Source organism: Eurytemora carolleeae, unplaced genomic scaffold, assembly GCF_000591075.1.
Source record: "Eurytemora carolleeae unplaced genomic scaffold, Eaff_2.0 scaffold141, whole genome shotgun sequence".
NCBI lineage: Eukaryota > Metazoa > Arthropoda > Copepoda > Calanoida > Temoridae > Eurytemora > Eurytemora carolleeae.
In genome coordinates this window covers 385977-409042 of record NW_019396386.1, presented here as the reverse complement: position 1 = coordinate 409042, position 23066 = coordinate 385977, and the positions used below count along the sequence as shown (strand labels likewise).

Below are 23066 nucleotides of genomic sequence, written 5' to 3'. Positions count from 1 at the left end.
AAAATATCGATTGGTTAAATCGTATTAAAAAACTGAAGAAATAGCTCAACAAAAGAAATGCAAGAATGTAGACAATATGATAATTTACATCCAACAATGTCAATCTCAAACATAAGCACTCCCCGCCGGCATTTCCGGTATTATACTATTCGCCGACCATATTCTCTTTTATATTTTCTGATATTATACTATTCACCGACCATATTCTCTTTTATATTTTCTGATATTATACTATTCACCGATAATATTCTCTTTTATATTTTCTGGTATTATATTATATTCACCTACCATATTCTCTTTTATATTTTCTGCAATATTCTCTTTTATATTTTCTGATATTATACTATTCACCGACCATATTCTCTTTTATATTTTCTGGTTTTATACTATTCACCGACCATATTGTCTTTTATATTTTCTGATATTATATTATATTCACCGATATATTCTCTTTTATATTTTCTGGTATTATATTATATTCACCAACCATATTCTCTTTTATATTTTTTGGTATTATACTATTCACCGATCATATTCTCTATTATATTTTTTCGTATTATACTATTCACTGACCATATTGTCTTTTATGTTTTCTGGTATTATACTATTCACCGACAATATTCTCTTTTATATTTTCTGGTATTATACTATTCACCGACCATATTCTCTTTTATATTTTCTGGTATTATACTATTCACCGACAATATTCTCTTTTATATCTTCTGGTATTATACTATTCACCGACAATATTCTCTTTTATATTTTCTGGTATTATACTATTCACCGACCATATTCTCTTTTATATTTTCTGGTATTATACTATTCACCGACCATATTCTCTTTTATATCTTCTGTGTTAGTCGGGAATTTCTCTCTAAAACTCAAATAATATTCTATTTTTAGAAAAGATTAAATAAAATAAAAGGAATCAGGGATGAATACAGCCATGTTTTACACACAAAGTTTTCGCTTAGAACTTGTATATTTTTACAGATTTATAGAAAATAACAGACAAAGAGTCTTAAAAAAAAACAACAAAAAAATGAAGATGAAATAAAATGCAGACTTCAGGAGGTTTTAAGGAAACCGGAAACTCATTTTTACGAAGACGGAAGCAGGTGTAAAAATAAACCGGAAATTAGAGCTCTCTGGCCAAGAAACAGAATTCTCCCATAGGTTGATTAGAGAGCAGAATTTTTAGAACCAAAGAGAAAATATTGAACTTTAAAAATGGAGGACAGAGGGTCCCCCCAGCCTCCAGAGTTAGAGACATTCAATACTTGGAACTCTTCCACTCCACTCCTACACATACCCTCCAGTTCAGAACACTACCCTGAGCACCAGCACAACCCGGAGAGATTCAGAAATAACAGATCCACAAAAATCCCTTCTCCGGACACTCTTAAACCCTTCCAGGAGATAAAACCAACTCTAAGCCTAGAGGTTTACCCGGATACCCCTACTCCAGCTGGTAGAAACCCTAAGTACTCTAATCCTTATCCCTATTTTGAGCTCCACTCTGATCCACTGGATTTAGAACATCATGAATTTGTAGAAACAAGAGTTGAAGAAGTGAATGCTGAGACTCCAACCTCAACAAGAGAATATTTGGTAACTATTTAAATGGAATATTAAGATACCAGGCTATCAGGGCGCTTTGCTCCCATCTTCTGTTCGAAGTTTTATTGTAAATCATTCCAAAAATTTCTCTTAATACAATATTTAACATTAGAAAAAGGTTTTCAGATTTAATAATATTTTTCAAATATTTTCAAAATTTTACGACAGCCAACATTTTTTGGAGAAAAATTTTTGTAATTCGGAGCATTCATAAACCTTTCATGGCCGGGGTTAAGTTAGTTGCCTCACACATTTTGGGCCCGATCAGTTCAGTCGTTTTTACTTTTATTACATATAAACAAACAAACAGAACAACAAGCGAAGTAATGTCCCCTTCCCTCCCTCCTCTCTCGAAAATATAGTAAGCCTCCCACGATTCCAATCTTCATGAGTGTTCGCTAAACTGTATACTCCTTCCTTGGTATGGAAAAAATTGCATTAAATAAATAGCTCACATTTACTGTGTTACCAAAAAAATGAGACAATAAAGTCGACATAAAACTTTTGAAATATGACGATATCATGGTTGAATTAATATTCTGTCTTAGATATAGTCTTTTAAGATTGGAGTAAGAAAAAGATAAGTTTGCAATTACAGGGATTCATAAACTTTTTGTGGGTAACCCTGTTTGTGAAAATACAAATATGATATTCTAAAATCTGGATTCAGGAACACATCACATTGACTGTCTTATTTTCAAATGTTTCAAATGTTTCTTTCTGTAGAACTAATCATCAAAAGATGTTTCTTGTAAATTATAAATCATGAAAATATAGACCAAATCTACTCTCTCTGCAATTAGTTTAAAATATGTTTCTAATTCTAAAAAATGGTGCTTTATGTACAATAAGGAAAAATAATCCATGTAAAAAGTACACAACTGACTTTTTTCTATCTTTGCCTTTATTCTAAAACCAAATCTTTGTTTTGAAAGTAAAGTGCAGTATAAAGTGCAGTATATTTTTTCATCTTCTATCTAATGCTCTTTGCTCATATATATACAGGGTTACCCACTAAGGATGAGACTTCAGACTAAATTGTGCGGAATACTTTTGTTTCCTATATTTATGATTCCCTGCAACTATGAACTTAGTTCTTTCTTTACCTAAACATTAAATAATCGAATAATAAAACCTAGGATAGGATCCAGTGTTAGCTCTATAGCTGGCTAAACGGCTAGACCAAATTGGCTGAATTTTTTCAGTAAACATATGGGTACACTTGGGGTAATATAGGCTAAAACTTGATAATTAAAAAAATGTAATTCCATGGGCATATAGAACATCATCAGGATCAATCCAATTTGTTAAGGGTTCAAGGTTGTTGCAGCCTTCAAGAAGTCCTTCTGCAAGTGGAAGAAATTTAATTAGATTCCTCTCTTCTCCTTTAACCCGTTCTTCGGGGTCTCATCATTCATCAACAACACACCTAGATTATCCTAATCAGAGTTCCTACCGCCAGCTAGGAGGGTCAACTAGTCAGATAAATCTTCCGGCCAGCTCGTCCTCTAGACCTGGAGGTCAAATAAACCGATCAATAAGTCACATACCACAGTCAACAAGTCACAATAACCTCACGCAAACTGATCTTATTAAACCCAGGACCACAGTTCACAAATCAGTGAGTGAACTTTTTCATCCAGAAAGGGAACGTACTCAGAGTTCCAGTCGTTTCACCCATTCAAGTCAGAGGGAATTAACATCAGGATCAAGAGAGATCATACCTGGCTCAACAAGTGGCCTTAAAACCCTGACAAATAAACCCAAAGATAGAAATTTAGGATCTCCTGAGGCTGCGTCAGTCACTGTTGGAATTTCAAGGGAGTCAGCAAAAACACATCAAAGGTACCCTTTTTATCATAGTTGAAGTTAAAAAAAAATTGAAATACTATAAATACTATTTTTAATGTGATTTCATTTACAGAAACTTTCCACGATCAGAATCTCTGTTGACCTTTAGTCCATCCGTGCGAAGGTCAACTTCTTTTAACGAACCAAGCCCACGTGCATCACCCAGGTATGCTATAATACTACTGTTTTACAGTAAAGAAATGATCTCCAATTATGCACTTTTGAAATTTTTTCTACAATTTTGATATAAACAGGGAAAATAGCATTTTTTTTATTAAAATATTTACGTTAAAATTCACAGGATTTTACGCTTATTTCCCTTATTTTTATTGCTAAAAGAAAGTTCATTAAAGCATATTTATTGAAAAATGAGACAAAGTAAAATTGTTATATTCCTCACAAATAAATAAAAGAAATAAGATATTTAAAACAAACAAAAAACATCTTGAACTTCTAGACGGGGTTCTCTTCGTCAGAACAGGCTGCCGGGGCGCATAGACAAAGCCGCGGAAGGTTACGGAGAACGACGGAAGGAAGACGACGGGTTTGTGAAACACGTCAATCTTGAGAAAAATCCGCAACACTTTGGGCGAACTCTTGAGAAAGGGCGAAGTGAATCTTTACTGTCAGGGAAGCAAGAATGGAATATTTTTCCAAATTTTGATAATTTAAAGGTAATATTGCCCACCGTGGAGAAATTCATCAATTACAGAATATCTTTTTTTTTAATTATCTTTCATAATAAAGGAACTGAGTTTTTTTTTCACGAACTAAAATGTTCAAATCCTTAAATTTTTAAACATGTTATTGTAAACCTTTGATTTTTCAAACTTTTGATTTTGATCTAACAGAATTAATAGTTTCAAATATCTAAGGTCTACGACATTGTTTTGCACAGATATAAAGATTATTTGGTCTTTGTATTTTTCGTGCTAATTTACATTGTTAGCCATATTGATTTTTTACACATTTTTTCAAACGTCTGAAAGTGTATCAAACAAAAAAAGATCATTAAAAAAAAAACTTTTTAAGGAGGTTTTGTTTGGAGAAAGTAGAACTCTCCTTCCAGGGAGTAATAACAGGTAGTTAAAAAATATTTTTTTTTAAGGGACTGTAAGCGTAATTTTAATAAGAAGCGTCAAACATTATAAAAATCCAACGTATAGAAATCGATAGGTAAAGCAACAAGGCATATTTTCCGGGAAATTTTTTTTTTATATTTTTGAGAAATTAAACGTTTTTGTAAAACATTGTAGCTTATCATTTTTTCTATTTTTTTAACATACCCTAGATACTATACAACTAGATAGAGTAATATGTACATTTGTACTGCTCTCTATTGTGTTTAAGGTCCCCATTATTATGTACTGACAACATAAATGAATAATTATATGGTTACATAAAATTGCGTGTTACTATAATTAATAAAAAACTACTTTATGAAAATGATAAGTAAAGTTTTATATTTACGAAAAAATAGTTTCTTAAAAATATAAAAAAAAAAATCTCCAGTATTGCTTATATGATTTCATAAAATTCCGTGTTACCATTTAAATAAAAGGATTTTATGAAACTTATATCTACTTTATACTGATTATTTAATTTCTCAAAAATAAGAAAATTTTCTCCCGGAAAATACGTCTTGTTGCTATACCGATTTCTATAATGTTTGACGCCTTCTTATTAAAAGAACTGTACACGTAATGACTCTTCAGACAGAGATGGTAATGTCCGATTGACAACAGTGCCCTTGAAACATTTATCTGATTCTGATCAATAATGTGTAAATTATTGTCGTTTTTATAGGTTTAAATCTGTTTAATTCCTTGTTGTTTTCTTGGAGTAGAAATACGTCACTGTATATAAAGAACCCACAATTCACAATAATAAAGGTTTTAAAATTATACATTCATACTTGACCAGACAAAGCTTTCAAGGGTACCGTTGTGAATCGGGCATTGACATCTTTCCATGGAGGGTCACTTGAAAACTCGCTTACAGTCCCTTTAACAATAAAAAACATGTATATAACACATTTTTATTCTAAATTAGCTAATTTGTAGAGGTGCAGTGCAGACTATTATAATCCATATATTTGCAAATAACTCTCCTAATGAATATGCAAAAAATATTCTGATCGATTGTCGTTAGAGCCAAAAAAAAATCTTATTGAATTTTTTACAGCAACCATGAAACAGGATGTACTGATTGTATTTTGCTTATATTTAAACTGTGGACATTATTAAGCCAAAGGAACAAATTCAGTCTTTGTCACACACACTGATTTTCTAATTCGTATATCTTTTCAACGCCATGCCGTATCGGTATACCTTAGATTTTTCAAAATATTAATTCTTATAGATTAAATTATCCAAGTTTGAATTATCAAAGGTTCCAAAAATATAGCGATTATATATACATATATAATATAGCAAAAATTCAATTCCTTTGGCTTTTTTTTAAAGAGGTGCACATTTGTAGTTGATTAATATATCTTATCAATGGTAGTTTTTTGCAGATATAATACTGAACACAGTTCTAACAAAAAATCCGCAATTCTCCCACAAGACAGGAATAAAACATACAACTTCCATTTTAAAATGTATTCTATATATTACATAATACATATGTCTGTGTCCCAAAAAACACATGGAAGACTTTTTTGTAGACATTATAGATCTAAGAACTTAGTTTTTAAAGAAGTATGTAATGAGCAAAATTCTCATAAATTCTAGCGTGAAAGCTTTTAACATTTGGAACACAATGGCAAATCAACTTTTATTTGATTATTAATTGTTTATAAAAAAGTGTCTATTTAGATTTTAATATTGTAGTTTATTTTGTTTATTTTGCATTTGACAGATATTTGGATTTAAAATTTAAAAAAAAAACTTTATTTATCTGTTTTAAAGAAGTATCAAATGTGTAAAATTCTTTTAAGTGAAAAAATCTAATAAAAATTGTTATTCTTAGAAAATACGAAATTCATGATAATTTTTTCCGAAAATTCATTATTTTTAGTCTGAAAAATAGATTATACATTACACACGTCATTTGAGATAATTGTTTGAAAGTTTTTTAAAGAAAATCATTGAAAGCAATTTTTTTATTTGTTTGAATGAATATGTTTATGGATCTAGACGAGGTGTTAGATCTAGTAGAAGTCCAGTTAAAGATGAATTTACAGAATTCAGCCAATACGGGAGCAGGTTCACGCTTAACCAGGTAGCAGAGTTTTTCCAAATGAAGGGTAAATCCCCCATCACCCCCCCCCNTGAAATAGGCTGGTTTCATAATTGACCAATGATCATTTCACATAGACTCTATGCCTTTCACTTTACAAACGATGATTTTCCGTTATAACTATAAATCAAATAATGTTTTTATTCACCTAATTCATTTTATAAAGTTTATTTAACAGTCTTAAAAAATTGGAAATTGAAATGGATAGTCGAGGTAACATAGGTTTTGAATGTACTCTACTGCATATAATTTGTAAACATTTACATGATTTGTACACTTTGAACTCCTTTTCAGGCTGAAAGGGGCTGACAAAATTCATACCGAGGGATTGTCTAAATTCCACTCTAATATATATTCTATTCTTTTTGCCAGGGAATTTACAGACATATCAAACAGTCTTTTATCATTTTCAAAAATAAACTATACAGACATAATTATAGTATGACTTTTTAAATCAGGCATTACAATGTTAGTTCTGAATTCCGATGTTTATTGGGACACCCTGTATAGAAATGTAAATCTATATATTAATAACAATACAAATAGAACACTATCAAATGTCGTCTTTTCAAGTATTAGAGGTTTTCCGTTCATAATAACCCTGCGTTAAATTACAAGACCGAGCGCCGCGGCTAGAACACGAAACTTCCTTTGGCTTCTACCCAAAAGAGTTATTCGCATGCCGCGTTGAATTACAAAACAGAGAGAGAGCATGCGCGTAACTCCATTGAGCTTCTGCCTCAGGGTTATTGTGAATGAAAAACCCTAAATCTTTAAAAGACGACATCTAGTGTTCTATCTGTATTGTTGTTAATATATGCGTAAATCCGCCAAAATAAAAATCAATTTTGACAGAAATAAATCTGATATATGGTTTTTACTAATTTGTATTATTTTTAGACGGATGAAAAAGAAAAAGAGAAAAAAGAAAAGTTAAAAGAGAAGAAAACAGGTGGAAAGGGAGAAGACAAAGAAAAGAAAGAGAAAAAGGTAAGAAAATTAGTAATCTACCAGAAAGTTCCGCTTGCCCCCCCCCCCCCTCCTTTTTTAAGAGACAAGGTTGTGTGATTTTTTTATTTTCTATTTATCTCTCTTAACCTAACAAAATGAAAATGAAGTGAAATTTGTCTAAAGAATTGAATTTATCAAGGTTGCTGGAGTGCACAAACCTCCTGCAGGCAAACACCAAGAAGACAGACAAGGAGTTCCTGAAGTGCATGAAGTACATGCAGTACACGGATTTAAGGAAATACCCGGAGCTAAATGCTCTTCTGACAGAAAAGATGAACATGAAAGAAATTTTATCAAAACACAAGCAGAATTAATTCACACAGATAAACATTCAGAAATATCACCAATTCCTCCTCCTGTACAAAGACGACAGAAAGAAAAGTCAGCTGCTGTTCAGGAAAAAACCGCGAAATTCAGCATGGCAGAAAAGTTGAAAATCTCCGAAAAGTTTAGTTTTCGTCCCAAACCCAAACTTGAGAACTTAACCTCAGGGAGTCCATCAATGCATCCCCATCCAACCCATCTTCGCCCCAATATAAAGCTGAAAAGTGTTGGGCATAAATCTGATTCAGATTCTGGATACGGAGATATTAACGCGGTTGCGGAGAACAAGATAAAACAGGTAAACTGTCTGCTTCTTTTCAATCTTTGATAAGTAGAGATAATGTCGTCTTCTTGAGACAGATTTTAGCACTCATTCTTAAAGCTGATTTTTTAAAACTTTGTATACAATAAAATTTACAGTTAAAATCAATTATTATATCTAACCATTAACTATAATAATGTAAAATTATATGAAATTACAGTTTACAATCATATTTTGATTGAATTGTGAATTACAAATATAAGTTTATGCTTTAAACTAATATTAATTAATTACAATATGATGGATGTTCAGATTGATATAGAAAGCGAATATGATCTAATCCAACTTCTCTCCGAAGGATGGATTTCTAAGCTATATCTTGCTGGTAATTTCTCTAATATAATAACATTAAAACTGTTTTCCTCGATCTATTTTATAAATGCTCGGAATTCCTCGAGATGGTGTAAATTAAATGTAAAAGTCCCTCCACAGTTTTCATTCAACTCCATGTAATTCTAACATAAACTACTTCTGTTGGAGTGAATTATAAAGAAAGCTTAACGAAAGCAGTATATTTTATGTTGATGCAGTGTATGTCTAACTGTTGACTGATGTATTTCTACAAAATTATCCAGGGAACATTTAAGTGATGAATTGAGATTTTGACACAAGCTGTGATTTTTTAAACATATCTTTGCATCTTAATGTTGTGGACCTTTAATATTTTAACTTAAAATTATATTTGACAAAAAAGTCTATTACTTTGAAATATCAAAAGGTTGCACCATCAGGTTCTAAAGATACAGAGATTGGAAAATTTGAGTTTGTCGTAAAAACTCAATTCCCTTAAAAAATGCAGGCAATATTTTTAAATGAAGAAATAGCAAAGACTATTCAGTTTATATTAAGAATTCATCACTGCAATTCATAAGGAATTTTCAAGGAATTTCGCAGAATTTTTGTATCGCTTACTGCGTAAATTTACGACGGAATTGTGCAAATTTTTGCACGCCTAGAATTCGCAATTTAAACGCTCACTACAAGACTTTTAATTAAATTAAATTAAATAATATCAAACAACGCATAAAAAAAAACAATACTTATTTTAATTTTTAAAAATTACCCACAAACATTTTTAATTAAAAGTATGTTAAACCATTATTTATTTGATCAGAAAATCGATTGAGCAGAGAAGAGGTCGTCTTGAAAGCAATAAACTCGAATATGATAACTCCTGAAGAATTCTACAGGTAAAAAAAAACTAAAAAAACTACAATAATTTATTAATAAAGGGTGTCCTAGGAAATGGGAATACATTGAGAACATTACGATTAACAATGAAGATGTCTTAGTGTTGGGATTTCTAAAATGTTTGTCAGAGATATAAGCAAACTATTTTAAATAAGCGTTCACATAGATTCAGACTGTTATAAAAAGATGCATCATTTTTAAAGACCAGATCTACTTTTAAGTATTGCAACGCAATTGGTCTCTCATTTTATCTGACTTACTCACCATAAATCTGTCTTTATTAGTCATATTATAAAATAAATAATGTATCAAAGTGGCAATATATAAAAAAGTGTCGATTTGTGGAGGCTGAGGCGTAGTTAACACATTTTAAGTGGATTTGTCCTTTTATGATATAACACACTTTAGAATGAAAAACTTAAAACATACAAATAACAAAAAAACTAAAGGAAAAAAGATTTCAAGATTTTTAAAATCCTTTTTTGTCCTGTGCATTCTACACGACAATGAAGACGACATTTAAAAACGTAATTATTCACTAGGGAATATCAGTTCTCCTCCTTCTTCTCCTCTCACTCTAATATTGTGAAAGTATTTGAAAATGTTTTCCAATCAGATGGATTTTATGTTTTCTCGACTGAGGTAAACAATGTTTCAATTATACAATTCAAACGTAATGTTTAAGGTGTTTAAAGATAGATATACAGGGTTACCCACAAAGGATGAGACTGTAAAGACGACTTGACTATAAATGACGATCCTAAGGAAATGGGGTAAATCAATTCTACTGCATTGAATAAATTCTTTTAATAACTTATTTAATGATTAGACTAAGAAAGAAACTAATTTACAGTTACATGGAATCACGAATTTACAGTTACATGGAATCATGAATTTACAGTTACATGGAATCATGAATTTACAGTTACATGGAATCATGAATTTACAGTTACATGGAATCACGAATTTACAGTTACATGGAATCACGAATTTACAGTTACATGGAATCATGAATTTAAGGGAAAAGACAATTTAATTTCGTCTTAGAAATCTCAACCTTTTTGGGTAACCCTGTATAAAATCAAATGATTTTAGATTTTATCAGATAGAATTGGTTCAAAATCTTCTCTTCTCGATCTTTTTCTGATTTGATTTGATTTGAAAATAGAATAAGATTTGGAAATTACTCAATTTATTACATCTCGCAATTTTTTTCTTTTTTTTACGTCTTATAATTATTTTTATGTCAAAAGCTAAAACTGTTAGGGTGTTTGAACATCTAAAAAATACATTTTGAGCCTGGTAAAATACGAAATCAAAGAAAATTTATTTTGGAATGTTCTTTTAGACTTTTTTATATTACTTTATTGTTTTTTAAGTATGCTCCACTGGGGGATTTAAGCAGCAACATAGGAGAAGCTGGACTTGGGGAGCTCTACTCTAAACGAGTAGCAGCTCAAGTAGCAGCAGCACTGGGATACATTCATTCTAAGGTTACATATCTTTATGAGTCAAGAATACGTTTTTTTAATACAATTCTTTATTCATATATATACAAGGAATTATTGCCGTTTTTGCTTTACTTTGAATTATAAATGGCATGATAGGGAGAGAACCCCCGGACGCCATGAGCCTCTGCTTTGCAGACATCGAGCCTCCCAGATTCGCTAGGCAGACCGAGCCTCCACTATGTATCGCTAAGATCAAAGATTATAAAAGATAAATTTTTTTCTAAATATTTTCCTTTTCGTGTAATAAATGTTTAAAGTTTTAGATACCACTTTATTAGTCATAACTATTTATGATAATTAATCAATACTGCTCATCTTTGAGAAGCCTCTCATGCCACTATGTCTAAAAATTTCAAAAAATCTTTTATTTAAACTTAAAACACAAGTTTCAAAAAACAAAGCGGAGGCTTGGTCTGCCTAGCAACTCTGGGAGAATCGTGTCTGCATAGCGGAGGCTCATGGCGTCCGGGGTTTCCCTCCCTCGGCACGAAGGGCTTTGAACTTACAATAGTTATAACTGATATATTATGTTTGCAGAAATGTCCATTGTCCACATGTTTAATTGGATATACAGTTACAGATTGTAAAATTGTTATCGATTACTTCATAAATGGATAAAATAAAGTGCAATAGTTTGTTGGTAACACTTCCCAGGGTTGCCAGCCCTGGTTTTTCTTACCTTATTGGTGTGTTTTTTGCCCTGACGGGTATGTTTTTTTTATCAAGGTAGGTGTTATACTGGTGTTTTCTTATTATTCACAAGAATCATATGATTATTACAGAACAAATCTGTGTAATACCAGTTGTAAGAAGTACAAAGAGTGCTATTGGTGTTTTTTACTATCAAGTTGGTATCTTTTTATTCCAGGTGGTTGGCAACCATGATACTTCCTACACCGCTACAATCATAATTATGATGTAAATTTTTAGAATTTGTGTCATCTGAACGTGAAGCTAGAAAACATTCTCGTTTTCCAATCTGACTTTTCTCTGGTTAAAATGGCAGATTTTGGAGCAGGTGACGCCATTTTTTCGTTGGATTTTATTTTTCAGTGCTAAGGTTTTGAAGATTTCAAAAGTGGGCAATCTCCAGAAGGTATATTTCATTCTTTTCTATTTAATTGTAATATATTTTTCAACTTTTACAATTACAAGAACGAAGTTATGGGATATAAATAAAAATGTGATGGTATAAAATTACTCTCCCAAAAATCATTTTAAAATTTTTAAAAAATAATCACATTTCTGCTCTTAATGGTCATATGAGGCACAAAATCTAAGAACAGTAAACTTTAAATGACAAGTTTTAAAAAAATAAAAGAACCTATGTCAGAAAGTGCCGGAAAAAAAGTTTCTGGAAAAAAACCTGGAATTAAAAACTTTGGAAAAAAATTCCAAATTTTCTCAAGTCCTTGGAAAAAATGTCACTAGAAATAAAGTCCTGTGTTTTGGATTCCTGAGACTTTTTTTCCTAAAATAGTGTGGGGGGCTGCCAATAAAGTCTCAGGAAATAAGATCTCAGGAAAAAAAGTCCCGAAGAAAATAAATCCGAGGAAAAGAAAAACCTAGAATAAAAGTCCTAAGTCTCGGGAAATTTGAACTCAGTAATTTAAGTCTGCGAAAAAAAAGTTCTGATAAAAGTTGTGTATAAAATCCATAGAGAATAGAATATATAGAGTTGAATTAAAAGAATCTCTCGGTATGAATTTTTTCAGTCCCTTTCAGCCTGAAAGGGAGTTCAAAGTGTACAAATCATGTAAATGTTCACAAATTATATGCAGTAGAGTACATTAATACAGTATGTTCCCTAGACTATCCATTTCAATTTCGAATTTTTTAAACTTTTAAATAAAATCATCGTTTGTAAAGTGGAAGGCATAGAGTCTATGTGAAATGATCATTAGTCAATTGTGAAACCAGCCTATTTCATAATTTGGTTTTCTTTTAACAATAATTTTAGATTTTCTATAAAATGATATTCCAGGCCCCAACAGGTTATATAGCATAAATATGTGAAGTACACCTGCAGTATGGAAACAGTACAACAAAATGGCCGTTTTACACTTTTTTCTAGTAAATTCCTCTCTTTATATTCTATTCTCTATGATAAAATCCCCCGTATACAAGTGTCATATACAGGGCTAGTTTTATATTCTTAAGTAATATGAAAAAGAAAATGCTAACTAAACTCGTGATAAATATATATTCATATGTAATAAACATATTTTATATTTCTTTTTTGAAAATTATTTACCCTTGCAATTTGGAAAATGAGGTTTAGTCCGAGAACTTTTCATAAAAAGGACTTTTTTCCATATTGAATATAAAGCCAGGGGTGTTTAAATATCAAGCCCCTGAAAACCTACGATTATTGATAGGATGTCTACAACCAGGACTTTTTTTCCATTGTGAATCATGCATTTTCAGTTGTTAGATGACTTTTTTATCGAGGACTTTTTTTGTATAAAATCATACTGGAGCCAGAAAAAAAGTCCTGGAAAATAGTCTCGAATTGGTAGGACTTTATTTCCGGAGACTTTTTAATAAAAGGTCTTTTTTTCCACAGGACTTTTTTTAGTGTGAAATTTAAGGACTTTTTTGGAAACTTATTTTCCAAGGACTTTTTAGGCGGTTATCAAATAAAAACAGCAAATAGATGAATTTTCTTCAAAGGCTACCGATAAATAAAAAATATAGCCTGTAGAAACTGTTTTTTGCTGCACCCTATCCTGTAACCAGCCCGGTAGTTTAAAACAATATTATGCATTGTTAAGAGTACGAAGTGTGTCCCGTTAAACATGATAATTGAGCTAGACGACAGCAAAATCGTCTTTGATCAAGGAAAACTATCAATTAATAAAATGTGTTCTTAAAAAATTGTTCCTTTTTCGTGGCCGTACAATCTACTTTTGATACATACTTTGTCTTTAGATAGTTACGTCTAAGACATCAGAGTGGTCATTTTTCATGGGACACCATGTATATATATACAGACACCCATTTTTATCCGCTAAGTGACAGATCAGGTTTTTCCTCCTACAACATCTGTACGCAATAAACTCAGTCTTGAGATCACGTGTGTTGCCATGTATGAAATATGCATGAAATGCGCACCCGAGCCTGAAACTTAAGATGCAGAGTAATAAAACCCAGTTTCGGAAACCCTGTTTCATGAATAGGGTCAGACAGTTTTTTAGATCATTAATATTTGTTAGGAAATATTATTTCATGTGGTTTCGTCAAATTCTCTTCTTGTTTTCTGATTTCTTAAATTAAAATCTACGCAAATGTTAAGAACCCATTTTTAAGTTTTAAATTTTTAAACCATTGAGAGATTTATAAAGGAATAAGGTTAACATTTTTTTTAAACATTAACAAATATTTTAAACATAGCTCTGCATGGCTGAACCTGAAATGTTTTACTTAATGTTTGTGATTTAACAAAAATAAGTTCAAGTCCTAAAACGTTTAAAAAGTATAATTTAAACAACCCTCTCTCTTCGATTCTACGTAAAACCTTTGCAATTTCCAATCTATCATATGAAAAAAAGGTTTTTTAACTTTTAACCTGTTACGCAGATTTTAAATATTCTCGATGAGAATTTCAAAAATTTTAAATTTTATTAATTAGATATGAACAAAGTTGTCGTGGTGATTTTTTATAATTTACGAAAAAAAACTTACAAGTAATAAAAAAGCGGTAACCGCTTAAAAAATAATCGGAAAAACAGTCGTGTGGAAAAAGTCCTTGAAATATAATGTCTTTGGACCTAAAGTCCTACTTTTTAAGGCCTTATTTTCTAGGACTTTTTTGGTTCCAGTATGATTTTATAAAAAAACCTCCTTGAATATATATTCAATAATAATAAACACCCTTGTCTATATTCAATAATAATAAACACCCTTGTCTATATTCAATAATAATAAACACCCTTGTCTATATTCAATAAAAAGTCCTTTTATGAAAATGTCCCAGACTTTTTTCTTGGTTTTATTTTTCTTCCTGGTTTTAGTTCCTGTGATCTTATTTCCTGAGACTTTATTTGCGGCCCCATTTTTAGGGAAAAAAGTCCCAGTAATCTAAAACGCAGGACTTGATTTCCATTTGTATTTTGTCCGATGACTTCAGAAAACTGAGACTTTTTTACCAAAGTTTTTATTTCCAGGTTTTTTTTCAGAAACTTTTTTCCTGTGACTTTGTTGTAACATTATAATTAGAAGACAGCGCCAATTGTGCCACAAAAGCCAACTGTATAATATAACTCCAACTTAAAAGCTAATTCAGTTGCTTAAATTGAATTATCCTTGTTAAGATATCACATGTAATACCATGTGTATCCCATTGACTCACCTAGAATTGCACATTGTATCCGCGCTTTACTTTAATTCCGAAAACGTGCACACTTTGTTATATAAGCTTGAAACGTTCACGGTGCACTTATATTTGCAAGTTTGGTTTTGCACATGATTTTAAAACTTTTTAATATAATTGTTGCTGTTTTTTGTTTTAAAAATAGGAAAAATATCAGAGATATCTGAAGATAATAGTTACGATTTGGGGTATTTTATATTTTATCATTTTAGTTTAATCATACATATTTCACGAGAAACGAAGTTTTGGTTTATTTCTTTTTCAATCTTAACCTTTTCAATAAGGATTTTGTATCATTATAAAGTAAGGTCGTAGATACAGGCAACAGTGTTATCAACAACTAGGATGAGATTTTAATGACAACCTAAAACTATAGAACAATATTTAAGGGCGGACTTTTGTTTTTTGTAATGCATACTGTTCATACAGGGTGTCCCAAAAAACATGGGAATTCAGTGACGAATTCGATATCGTCTTTGTTATTGATTAGCATTGTAATACCTAATTTCAAAAGCCATAACATTATTATGTCTGCTAGAGTTTATTTAATGAAAACGGTAAATGGCTGTAAAGATGTGTCTATAATGTCTCCGCAAGATGAACAGTGAAGACGGACAAGTTTACTCTGTTAGTATACTATGATTTTCTTGTTTTACTAAGTACAACCGCGTATGCAGTCAAAACATAAACAAACAAAATGTGAACATAGCAGATGAAACTCTTACAGATTACAGCTTTCTCAGTAAGTTTATTGGGACACCCTGTATCTGAACTAATTATTTTTTTAGTGATATATTATATTAAAAAATAATAATCAACTGGCCTATTGTTCATCTTAACTAATTTTATTTTTTTAGTTAAAACTGTTGGAGATATAATACTTAAGAAGAATGATCAACTGTTCTATTGTTCATCTAAACTAATTTATATTTGTTTAGTTAAAACTGTTGGAGATATAATACTAAAGAAGAAAAATCAACTGTTCTACTGTTCATCTAAACCAATTTTATTATTTTAGTTAAAACTGTTGGAGATATAATACTAAAGAAGAATGATCAACTGTTCTACTGTTCATCTAAACTAATTTTATTTTTTTAGTTAAAACTGTTGGAGATATAACACTAAAGAAGAATAATCAACTGGCCTATTGTTCATCTAAACCAATTTTATTATTTTAGTTAAAACTGTTGGAGATATAACACTAAAGAAGAATAATCAACTGGCCTATTGTCCACCTGAATTAGTTGGAAAGCATGCCAAAGAATATTATCAGGTAACAGACAAAAGGTCCGGCCTATAGTGTTAACAAATAATACTAAAGGTCCGGCCTATAGTGTTAACAAATAATACTAAAGGTCCGGCCTATAGTGTTAACAAATAATACTAAAGGTCCAGCCTATAATGTTAACAAATAGTACCAAAGTCGTTTTCGAGTATGACCTTATGTCTTTAAGGTTTTCAGGCTTATGTAGAACCTTCTTTCAACTTATCATGTCATAAGTTCTATAATATCAGAAGTCATTGTTTAATTAATATCAAATGTCTTTAACATTAGGCTGCCAAGATGTAAATATTAGAAAATAAATGTTCGAGGAGTGTTTTACAGATTTAAAGGGACTGTTAGTTTAATTTCAAGTTTATGCACAGATGACAAATGACAATGCACAATTTTCAACGGTAAACCTGGAAAGCTTTTTCGGATCAAGTATTAGATATATTTATTTATAAAACTTTTCGAAACAGAAAGAAGACAATATCTTCCACATAATTGATCAAAATAAGGTTTCAAGGTACCATGGTAAATCTTTGCACGAAGGGCAGGGTCACTTAAAATTAACTTAACAGTCCCTTTAAACGACCTTCTTGCAACTAATGGTCTATATACAGGGTGTCCTACGAAACATGACTTAAAAGTCGTCTTTGATCTTGGAATTTATTTGCAACATTCAGTCGTCAAATGGTCGTCAACCACATTTAACATGTACAATAACCACAAAATTCTCCTAGTCCTGGCATTTCCAAAATGTGTTTCAGATTTGAATTTTTGTAAACAAAGTTAAAAAACCAAAGTTGTCGAAATCTGAAAGAAATTCTCCATATCTCGGTTAATATTGAAAGCACAAAAAAGGCAGACATCATTTTGGAAATGCTAGGACTAGGGTTATTTTGTGATTACTATCTCTAGAATTTTACTTCTAAAATTGGGTTGTCAAGTAAATGCAGCAAATAACATTAGCAATCAAAGACGACGTTCAAGTCGTCTTGCTACTGTCTCGTGTTTCGTGGGACACCCTGTATATAACCAGGTTGACCGGGTCCAGGATGTATTCCAGTTTGGTATTGTACTGCTGTATTGTCTGCTGGGTGTACTACCCTGGCAGAAACCAGATAATACAGATTCAAACTTTAACCAGTTCAGTTTATGGCGAAGAAAAAAATCAAGCAAGGTAAAAAAAGAGAAAAAATTAAAATTAAAATATTTTCCTTCCACGGTTCATAAAATTTTCGTATTTTCATAATTTCAATTAGTTCCATAATTCTCATAATTTTCCTCAAGTTTGTTTCCAAGTTTTTATATTCTTTGCAAAATTTCAATAATTTCATAATGTCAATGATTATCTTTAGCTCTTTAACCTCCATGATTTTAATAATTTTTATAAATTTCTTTAAACTTTCATAATTGTTCGAAAAATTATTCTTTTTTCCAGAAAGTTGTTTTATGAAGGATTTTTTAAACAGTTTATATTAAAACGCCATTTTAGATCCCGCGGCCCTTCAAGGGTTTAACTGCAAGATGCCAGAAGCTTTTCCGGAAAATCCTGGATCCGGATCCGGAACGACGCGTTCCTATTTCCGAGCTACAGAAATATCTGGAAGACAGATGGATCAGGTATGAAGAAAGGAACATTTTGATGAATGGTTTTATGAATTTTAATGATTTTGGAAGAAATTTGATATTATCGATTCAACACGATTTTTTACATGGGGCTGACGCTTTTTCTTTAGAGCCTCCATGGGGAGGGAGGGAACCCAGGTCGCCATATGCCTCCGCTATGCAGACACTAGCCTCCCATAGCGGAAACTCTTACTGCATGGCGGAGGCTCGGTCTGCCTAGCAAATCTGGGAGGCTCGTGTCTGCATGGTGGAGGCTTATGGCGTCCGGGGAATCCCTCCCTCCCATGGGCCGGGGCGTATACGAGACTTTGTCCAGGGGGGGGGGGGGTTAAAAAAATGTTCTTTCCAGGAAGGTGTGGAGGAAGAGCTCAGAAAAGGTTGGGGCCTATAAAAGTAAAACCCTGGAAGATGGGTCATATAAAACCCTGGAAGTAGGGGGCAGGGCCTATAAAACCCTGAAAACTATAGATATCACTGATCCCGGGGGGTGGGGGGGTCTGAGCCCCCATAGCCCCACTCCCCCTCTCTCTCTCCCTTGAATCATTACCAGAGACCAATCAATTTCATCGGAGACTCATAGTTCAAAGGGAAGACATCTATTTTTTTTAATGCTTACTTTGTATGTATATTGAATAGGTCTATTTAACCACGATCGAGGACCGTGGGGGGATAGGGGGATCTTACATGCAAATTATTCAATTTCAGAAAATTGAGATTTTAAACCATTCATATTTCATACTTAGTAATTTTCTTTCAGAAATTGTCTAAATTCAATCATGCATTTATGAGCATCACATGCAGCATTCAGAATGCATCGTTCTTCTTTCATTTTCCTTATTTAAAGGAATTAGTTAATAATTGCTTTACTCCAGTCATAATTTTCTTATCCTTATATTCTTGCAACCTGATGGTGTAAACCTTAGATGCTTCAAATCTTGATTATTGACTACTTATTCTGTTACATCAAATCATCTAACTTTGAAATATCGAAGGATTCAACCATTAGGTTGCAAAGCTAGTGGCAAAGACTCAATTTCTGTTTCTTTCTTTCCTAATTTTAAAAATTCGTAAGCACTTAAAAATGCAATTTAATTTTAGAACAATTATGATTTCTGAAGTACAGTCCTCGTAGCATATGTCAAAACAATGAAGAAAACTTTCGATTTCAATTTCGATTTATATCAAGCTTTAAACAGCGTATACACACATAGACAAAAAGACGCTTTCGATTAAAAAGCTTCTCTTTAATTACTTTTTAACTTGTAATTCGAAAAAAAACTCGTAAGCAATTAAACCCTAAATAATAAAAGTTGACTTGATTGTATTGATAAAAGCGACGACTACTGTATTGATAACATTTTTGTATTTTTTCTTTTAATTTCAGGAAAGGAAGTAAACCAATCCTGGAGGTGAGAACAGGATTAGGAGATCATCATTCACAGCTTACCCTAGGCTCATTCCAGGTAATACAATCAATCAATCAATCAATAAATAAATAAATAAACAAATCAATACATCTATCAGTTAATCAATCGATTGATTGATTAATCAATCAACAAATCTATATCTATCAAATCTATATCTATCAAATCTATATCTATCAAATCTATATCTATCAAATCTATATCTATCAAATGTGCACTCTTAAAATTTCCTTAGCAATCATATTATGTTCGTAATGTCTAACAAATGTTTTTAAAGTTTAGCAATTGTTCGTTGAGTCGAACAAATGTTTTTAAAGTTTAGCAAATGATAGTTGAGTAGAACAAATGTTTTTAAAGTTTAGCAAATGATCGTTGAGTCGAACAAATGTTTTCAAATTCTAACAAATGTTCGTACAGTAGAACAAATGTTTTTAAAGTCTATAACAAATGATCGTAGTGTAGAACAAATGTTTTTTAAGTCTAACACATATTCGTGGAGTAGAACAAATGTTTCTTAAGTCTAGCAAATGTTCGTAGAGTAGATTAAATGTTTTTTAAGTCTAGCAAATGTTCGTATAGTAGAACAAATGTTTTTAAAGTCTATCAAATGTTCGTATAGTAGAACAAATGTTTTTAAAGTTTGACAATTGTTTGAAAAGTCGACCAAATATTTGTAAAAAAAAACAAATGTTCGTAAGGTGGAGCAAGTGTTCGTAAATTTGAACAAAATGTTCATCATTTCGAGCAATTGTTTATAACTTCGAAATGTTTTTTGTAACTTCGATGATACAAACAATTAAATAGTTCATTAAATTGTAGTGTTTTTTTTTCAAACAATAAAGTTCAGTAAGTTCTCAAAACTTGTAAATCTTCGTATTTTTCAGAGTGTACACTCGAATGCGGTTGAGAAGAATCGTGTACTGTACACACTACTGCAGTACGGTGTAGAGACTACTGTAGATAGAAGACAGAAAACTCACAGAATTATGACCTGGATTAAACAGGTAAAAAAGACTGCTTTTATATTCTGCTTTAAAGGGAGTGTCTGGCTAGACATTTTAGTAGAGCTGAGAGTGCCCGCATGCCTGCCCGCAGTTGCGAGCGCCAGGAGGATTTTAAAGATCGATTTTGCGCTCTTACTTAATAATTTAAAACCGTACAAACGTCCTATAGGTCTCAAATGATTTCTAAATAGATTTTCTATAATACTGCACTCTCAGCTCAACTACCATCTAGTGAGACACTCCCTTTAAAGAGATTATTCATTCTCCTTTAAGAAAATTAGTATCCAATCTTTTTGTTGTTATAACAGTCGATTGATTGCGAAAGGATAAGGGTAGCGCTAAGTCATCTTATCTGCGAATCCAGGGTTTTATTAATATTTGGATAAAGATAAAAATGCACAATTTATTAAAGAAAATTCAGCAAAATACAATTTATAAAGAATAAGCATGAAGAGGAACGGTTAAGAGCTAAAAAATGTTAAAAAAAATGTTTTATGAAAAATATTATTTAAAGGGGGCTGAAAGGGGGGACAATCTCTCCCCCTCCTGTCAGAATTTCCCTGAAGAATATATTCCAGAAGAGGTTTATGATACCCAGGTAACATTATTTATATTATTTATATCACGTTTATAAACCATAAACGGTCGTCTTTGATAATGGAAATCATTTTTCGGCATTCAGTCTTCAACCTAATTTCAAAAGTTTCTACTATTATACAGTTAATCCAAGATATTTGAATACATAGCAAGAGTGTTTAATAATGTCGTATTCTCAACATATGTAAGATAAAATATCGCGTGAAAATGAGTTTATTAGATCAATTACTGTCCTTCATATTTCAGGGCTAGTAATTCACCTTGAATTATAAATAAAAAGCGTTTCTTAAGAATTATCAAGAAACTAAATGACTCAACAAGGGTAATAGGATATATTTTCTTAAATTGTATTCAACCCAATGAAGCGGCGAATATCTCAGCTGCTTTCTTTTCGTGCAGGGTAATGATGAAGAATTACAGCTGTCAAAGATTTCTAAATAAATTTCAGGACGACATTCCATGCGCTCTTGCTATGTATTCTTATATGTGAGATGGCTGTTGTTGTTCCTGATTTTAGAAAATCCTACAGTTCTGTTTCTGATTTGAGGCATTTCTATTTTTATTTTCTTGTTTTGAGATATTTATATCATTCTATTCATGATTTTAGCTATTTCTTCTGCTGTTTATTTTAGCCTTTTCAGATCAATTTTCTTTAGAATTCTGTGAAAGTTTTATGAGATCCTATAAAATCGATATTTTTAACTATTTAGAAGCGAAAAAAATAGTGTGTTTAAATGTTTTTTAAATTCTATCATGGATTTTAATAAGTTGATCTGATAGAATACAAATATAGTCTTTGATAATTTAAATTGATTCATTATTTAAAATCACGAAAAAAACAAGTCTGTAAAATTAAAAAAAACAGATAAAAATTTAAGTCTGTTGAAAAAATAGGAACCTTTTTAGAGTTTCTTCTACTCTATTGTTTAAGGATGAGAAAGAAGACGACATTGAAGAGCTGGATGCAGTAGATCTTGCTGCGGACGAGTAGAAATGCCGCGAAGAATATTAAAAGTGTAATGCCCAGAATCTTGCCAAATTTTATAATGCGTTTTTTTTAAAGAATGTCTTCAATCTCAGCATAGTGTTGGGGGGGGGGTCAGGAAGAGCTATTTCAGTTTATGCTAAGCAACTTCTTTTCTGAAAGAAAATCTGCTCGAATATAAGAACACAATAATGTAATTTTATTACTTTTTTATCAAATAAAAGCAGACAAAGAAATTAAATCTTTGCCACAAACTCTGATGTTCTAATTATATATCAACAACCCCATTGTCGTAGACCTTAGATATTTCAAACAATGAATTATGTTAGATGAAATAATTTAAGTCTGGAAAAACAAAAGTTTACACCGTCAGGTTGCAAAGATATTAGGAATAGAAAATTTGAGTTCGTGTCAAAGACTCAATTTCTTGAAAAATAAAAAATCAGTGTATGTTTCTGTTTTAAACTTTTTTTATATCATACAAACCAGAGTTTTTTGAGCATGGAAAGTTATTTTATTTATTTAATGATTTAAAATTAGTTTTCGCTATATCTAAAAAATCTGGTTTTGAATAAATTCAAAGATAAATTGATAAAACAGTCCTCCTCGGGCACACCGTTAATTCAAGCTTGGAACTTTTGAGCGCAGGATAGATCCTTAATCTTGAACACTTGATCTTGATATCCTATGTTGGCATTTTTACCTTTAAGAATAA

At 31.4% G+C, this 23066-nt stretch overlaps 2 protein-coding genes across 2 annotated transcripts; both read left to right on the top strand.

The window, feature by feature from the left end:
- Nucleotides 1–988: 988 nt before the first annotated feature.
- On the top strand, nt 989–8039 carry LOC111702213 (uncharacterized). Its single transcript, XM_023473826.1, has 9 exons — nt 989–1611; nt 2933–3465; nt 3545–3637; nt 3929–4145; nt 4504–4553; nt 5990–6043; nt 6612–6696; nt 7615–7704; nt 7893–8039. Exons 1-9 carry the CDS (start codon nt 1231–1233, stop codon nt 8037–8039), a joined length of 1650 nt encoding a protein of 549 aa, XP_023329594.1. The 5' UTR covers nt 989–1230.
- LOC111702199 (serine/threonine-protein kinase SBK1-like) lies at nt 7669–22616 on the top strand. Its single transcript, XM_023473813.1, has 14 exons — nt 7669–7704; nt 7865–8347; nt 8624–8696; nt 9486–9561; nt 10105–10204; nt 10942–11055; nt 12004–12091; nt 16624–16718; nt 17752–17892; nt 18208–18335; nt 19726–19804; nt 20650–20769; nt 21284–21367; nt 22298–22616. Exons 2-14 carry the CDS (start codon nt 8144–8146, stop codon nt 22355–22357), a joined length of 1362 nt encoding a protein of 453 aa, XP_023329581.1. The 5' UTR covers nt 7669–7704; nt 7865–8143; the 3' UTR covers nt 22358–22616.
- Nucleotides 22617–23066: the final 450 nt, after the last annotated feature.

Excerpts from the sequence above, each read along its gene's own strand:
- LOC111702213 (XM_023473826.1), top strand. The coding sequence starts at position 1,231 with ATGGAGGACAGAGGGTCCCCCCAGCCTCCAGAGTTAGAGACATTCAAT. Across the intron at positions 4,554-5,989 it reads CTTCCAGGGAGTAATAACAG|ATATAATACTGAACACAGTT; the intron begins GTAGTTAAAAAA and ends AGTTTTTTGCAG. Across the intron at positions 6,697-7,614 it reads GCAGGTTCACGCTTAACCAG|ACGGATGAAAAAGAAAAAGA; the intron begins GTAGCAGAGTTT and ends TATTATTTTTAG.
- LOC111702199 (XM_023473813.1), top strand. The coding sequence starts at position 8,144 with ATGGCAGAAAAGTTGAAAATCTCCGAAAAGTTTAGTTTTCGTCCCAAA. Across the intron at positions 11,056-12,003 it reads TGGGATACATTCATTCTAAG|AATTTGTGTCATCTGAACGT; the intron begins GTTACATATCTT and ends GTAAATTTTTAG. Across the intron at positions 20,770-21,283 it reads TTATGACCTGGATTAAACAG|GGGGCTGAAAGGGGGGACAA; the intron begins GTAAAAAAGACT and ends TATTATTTAAAG.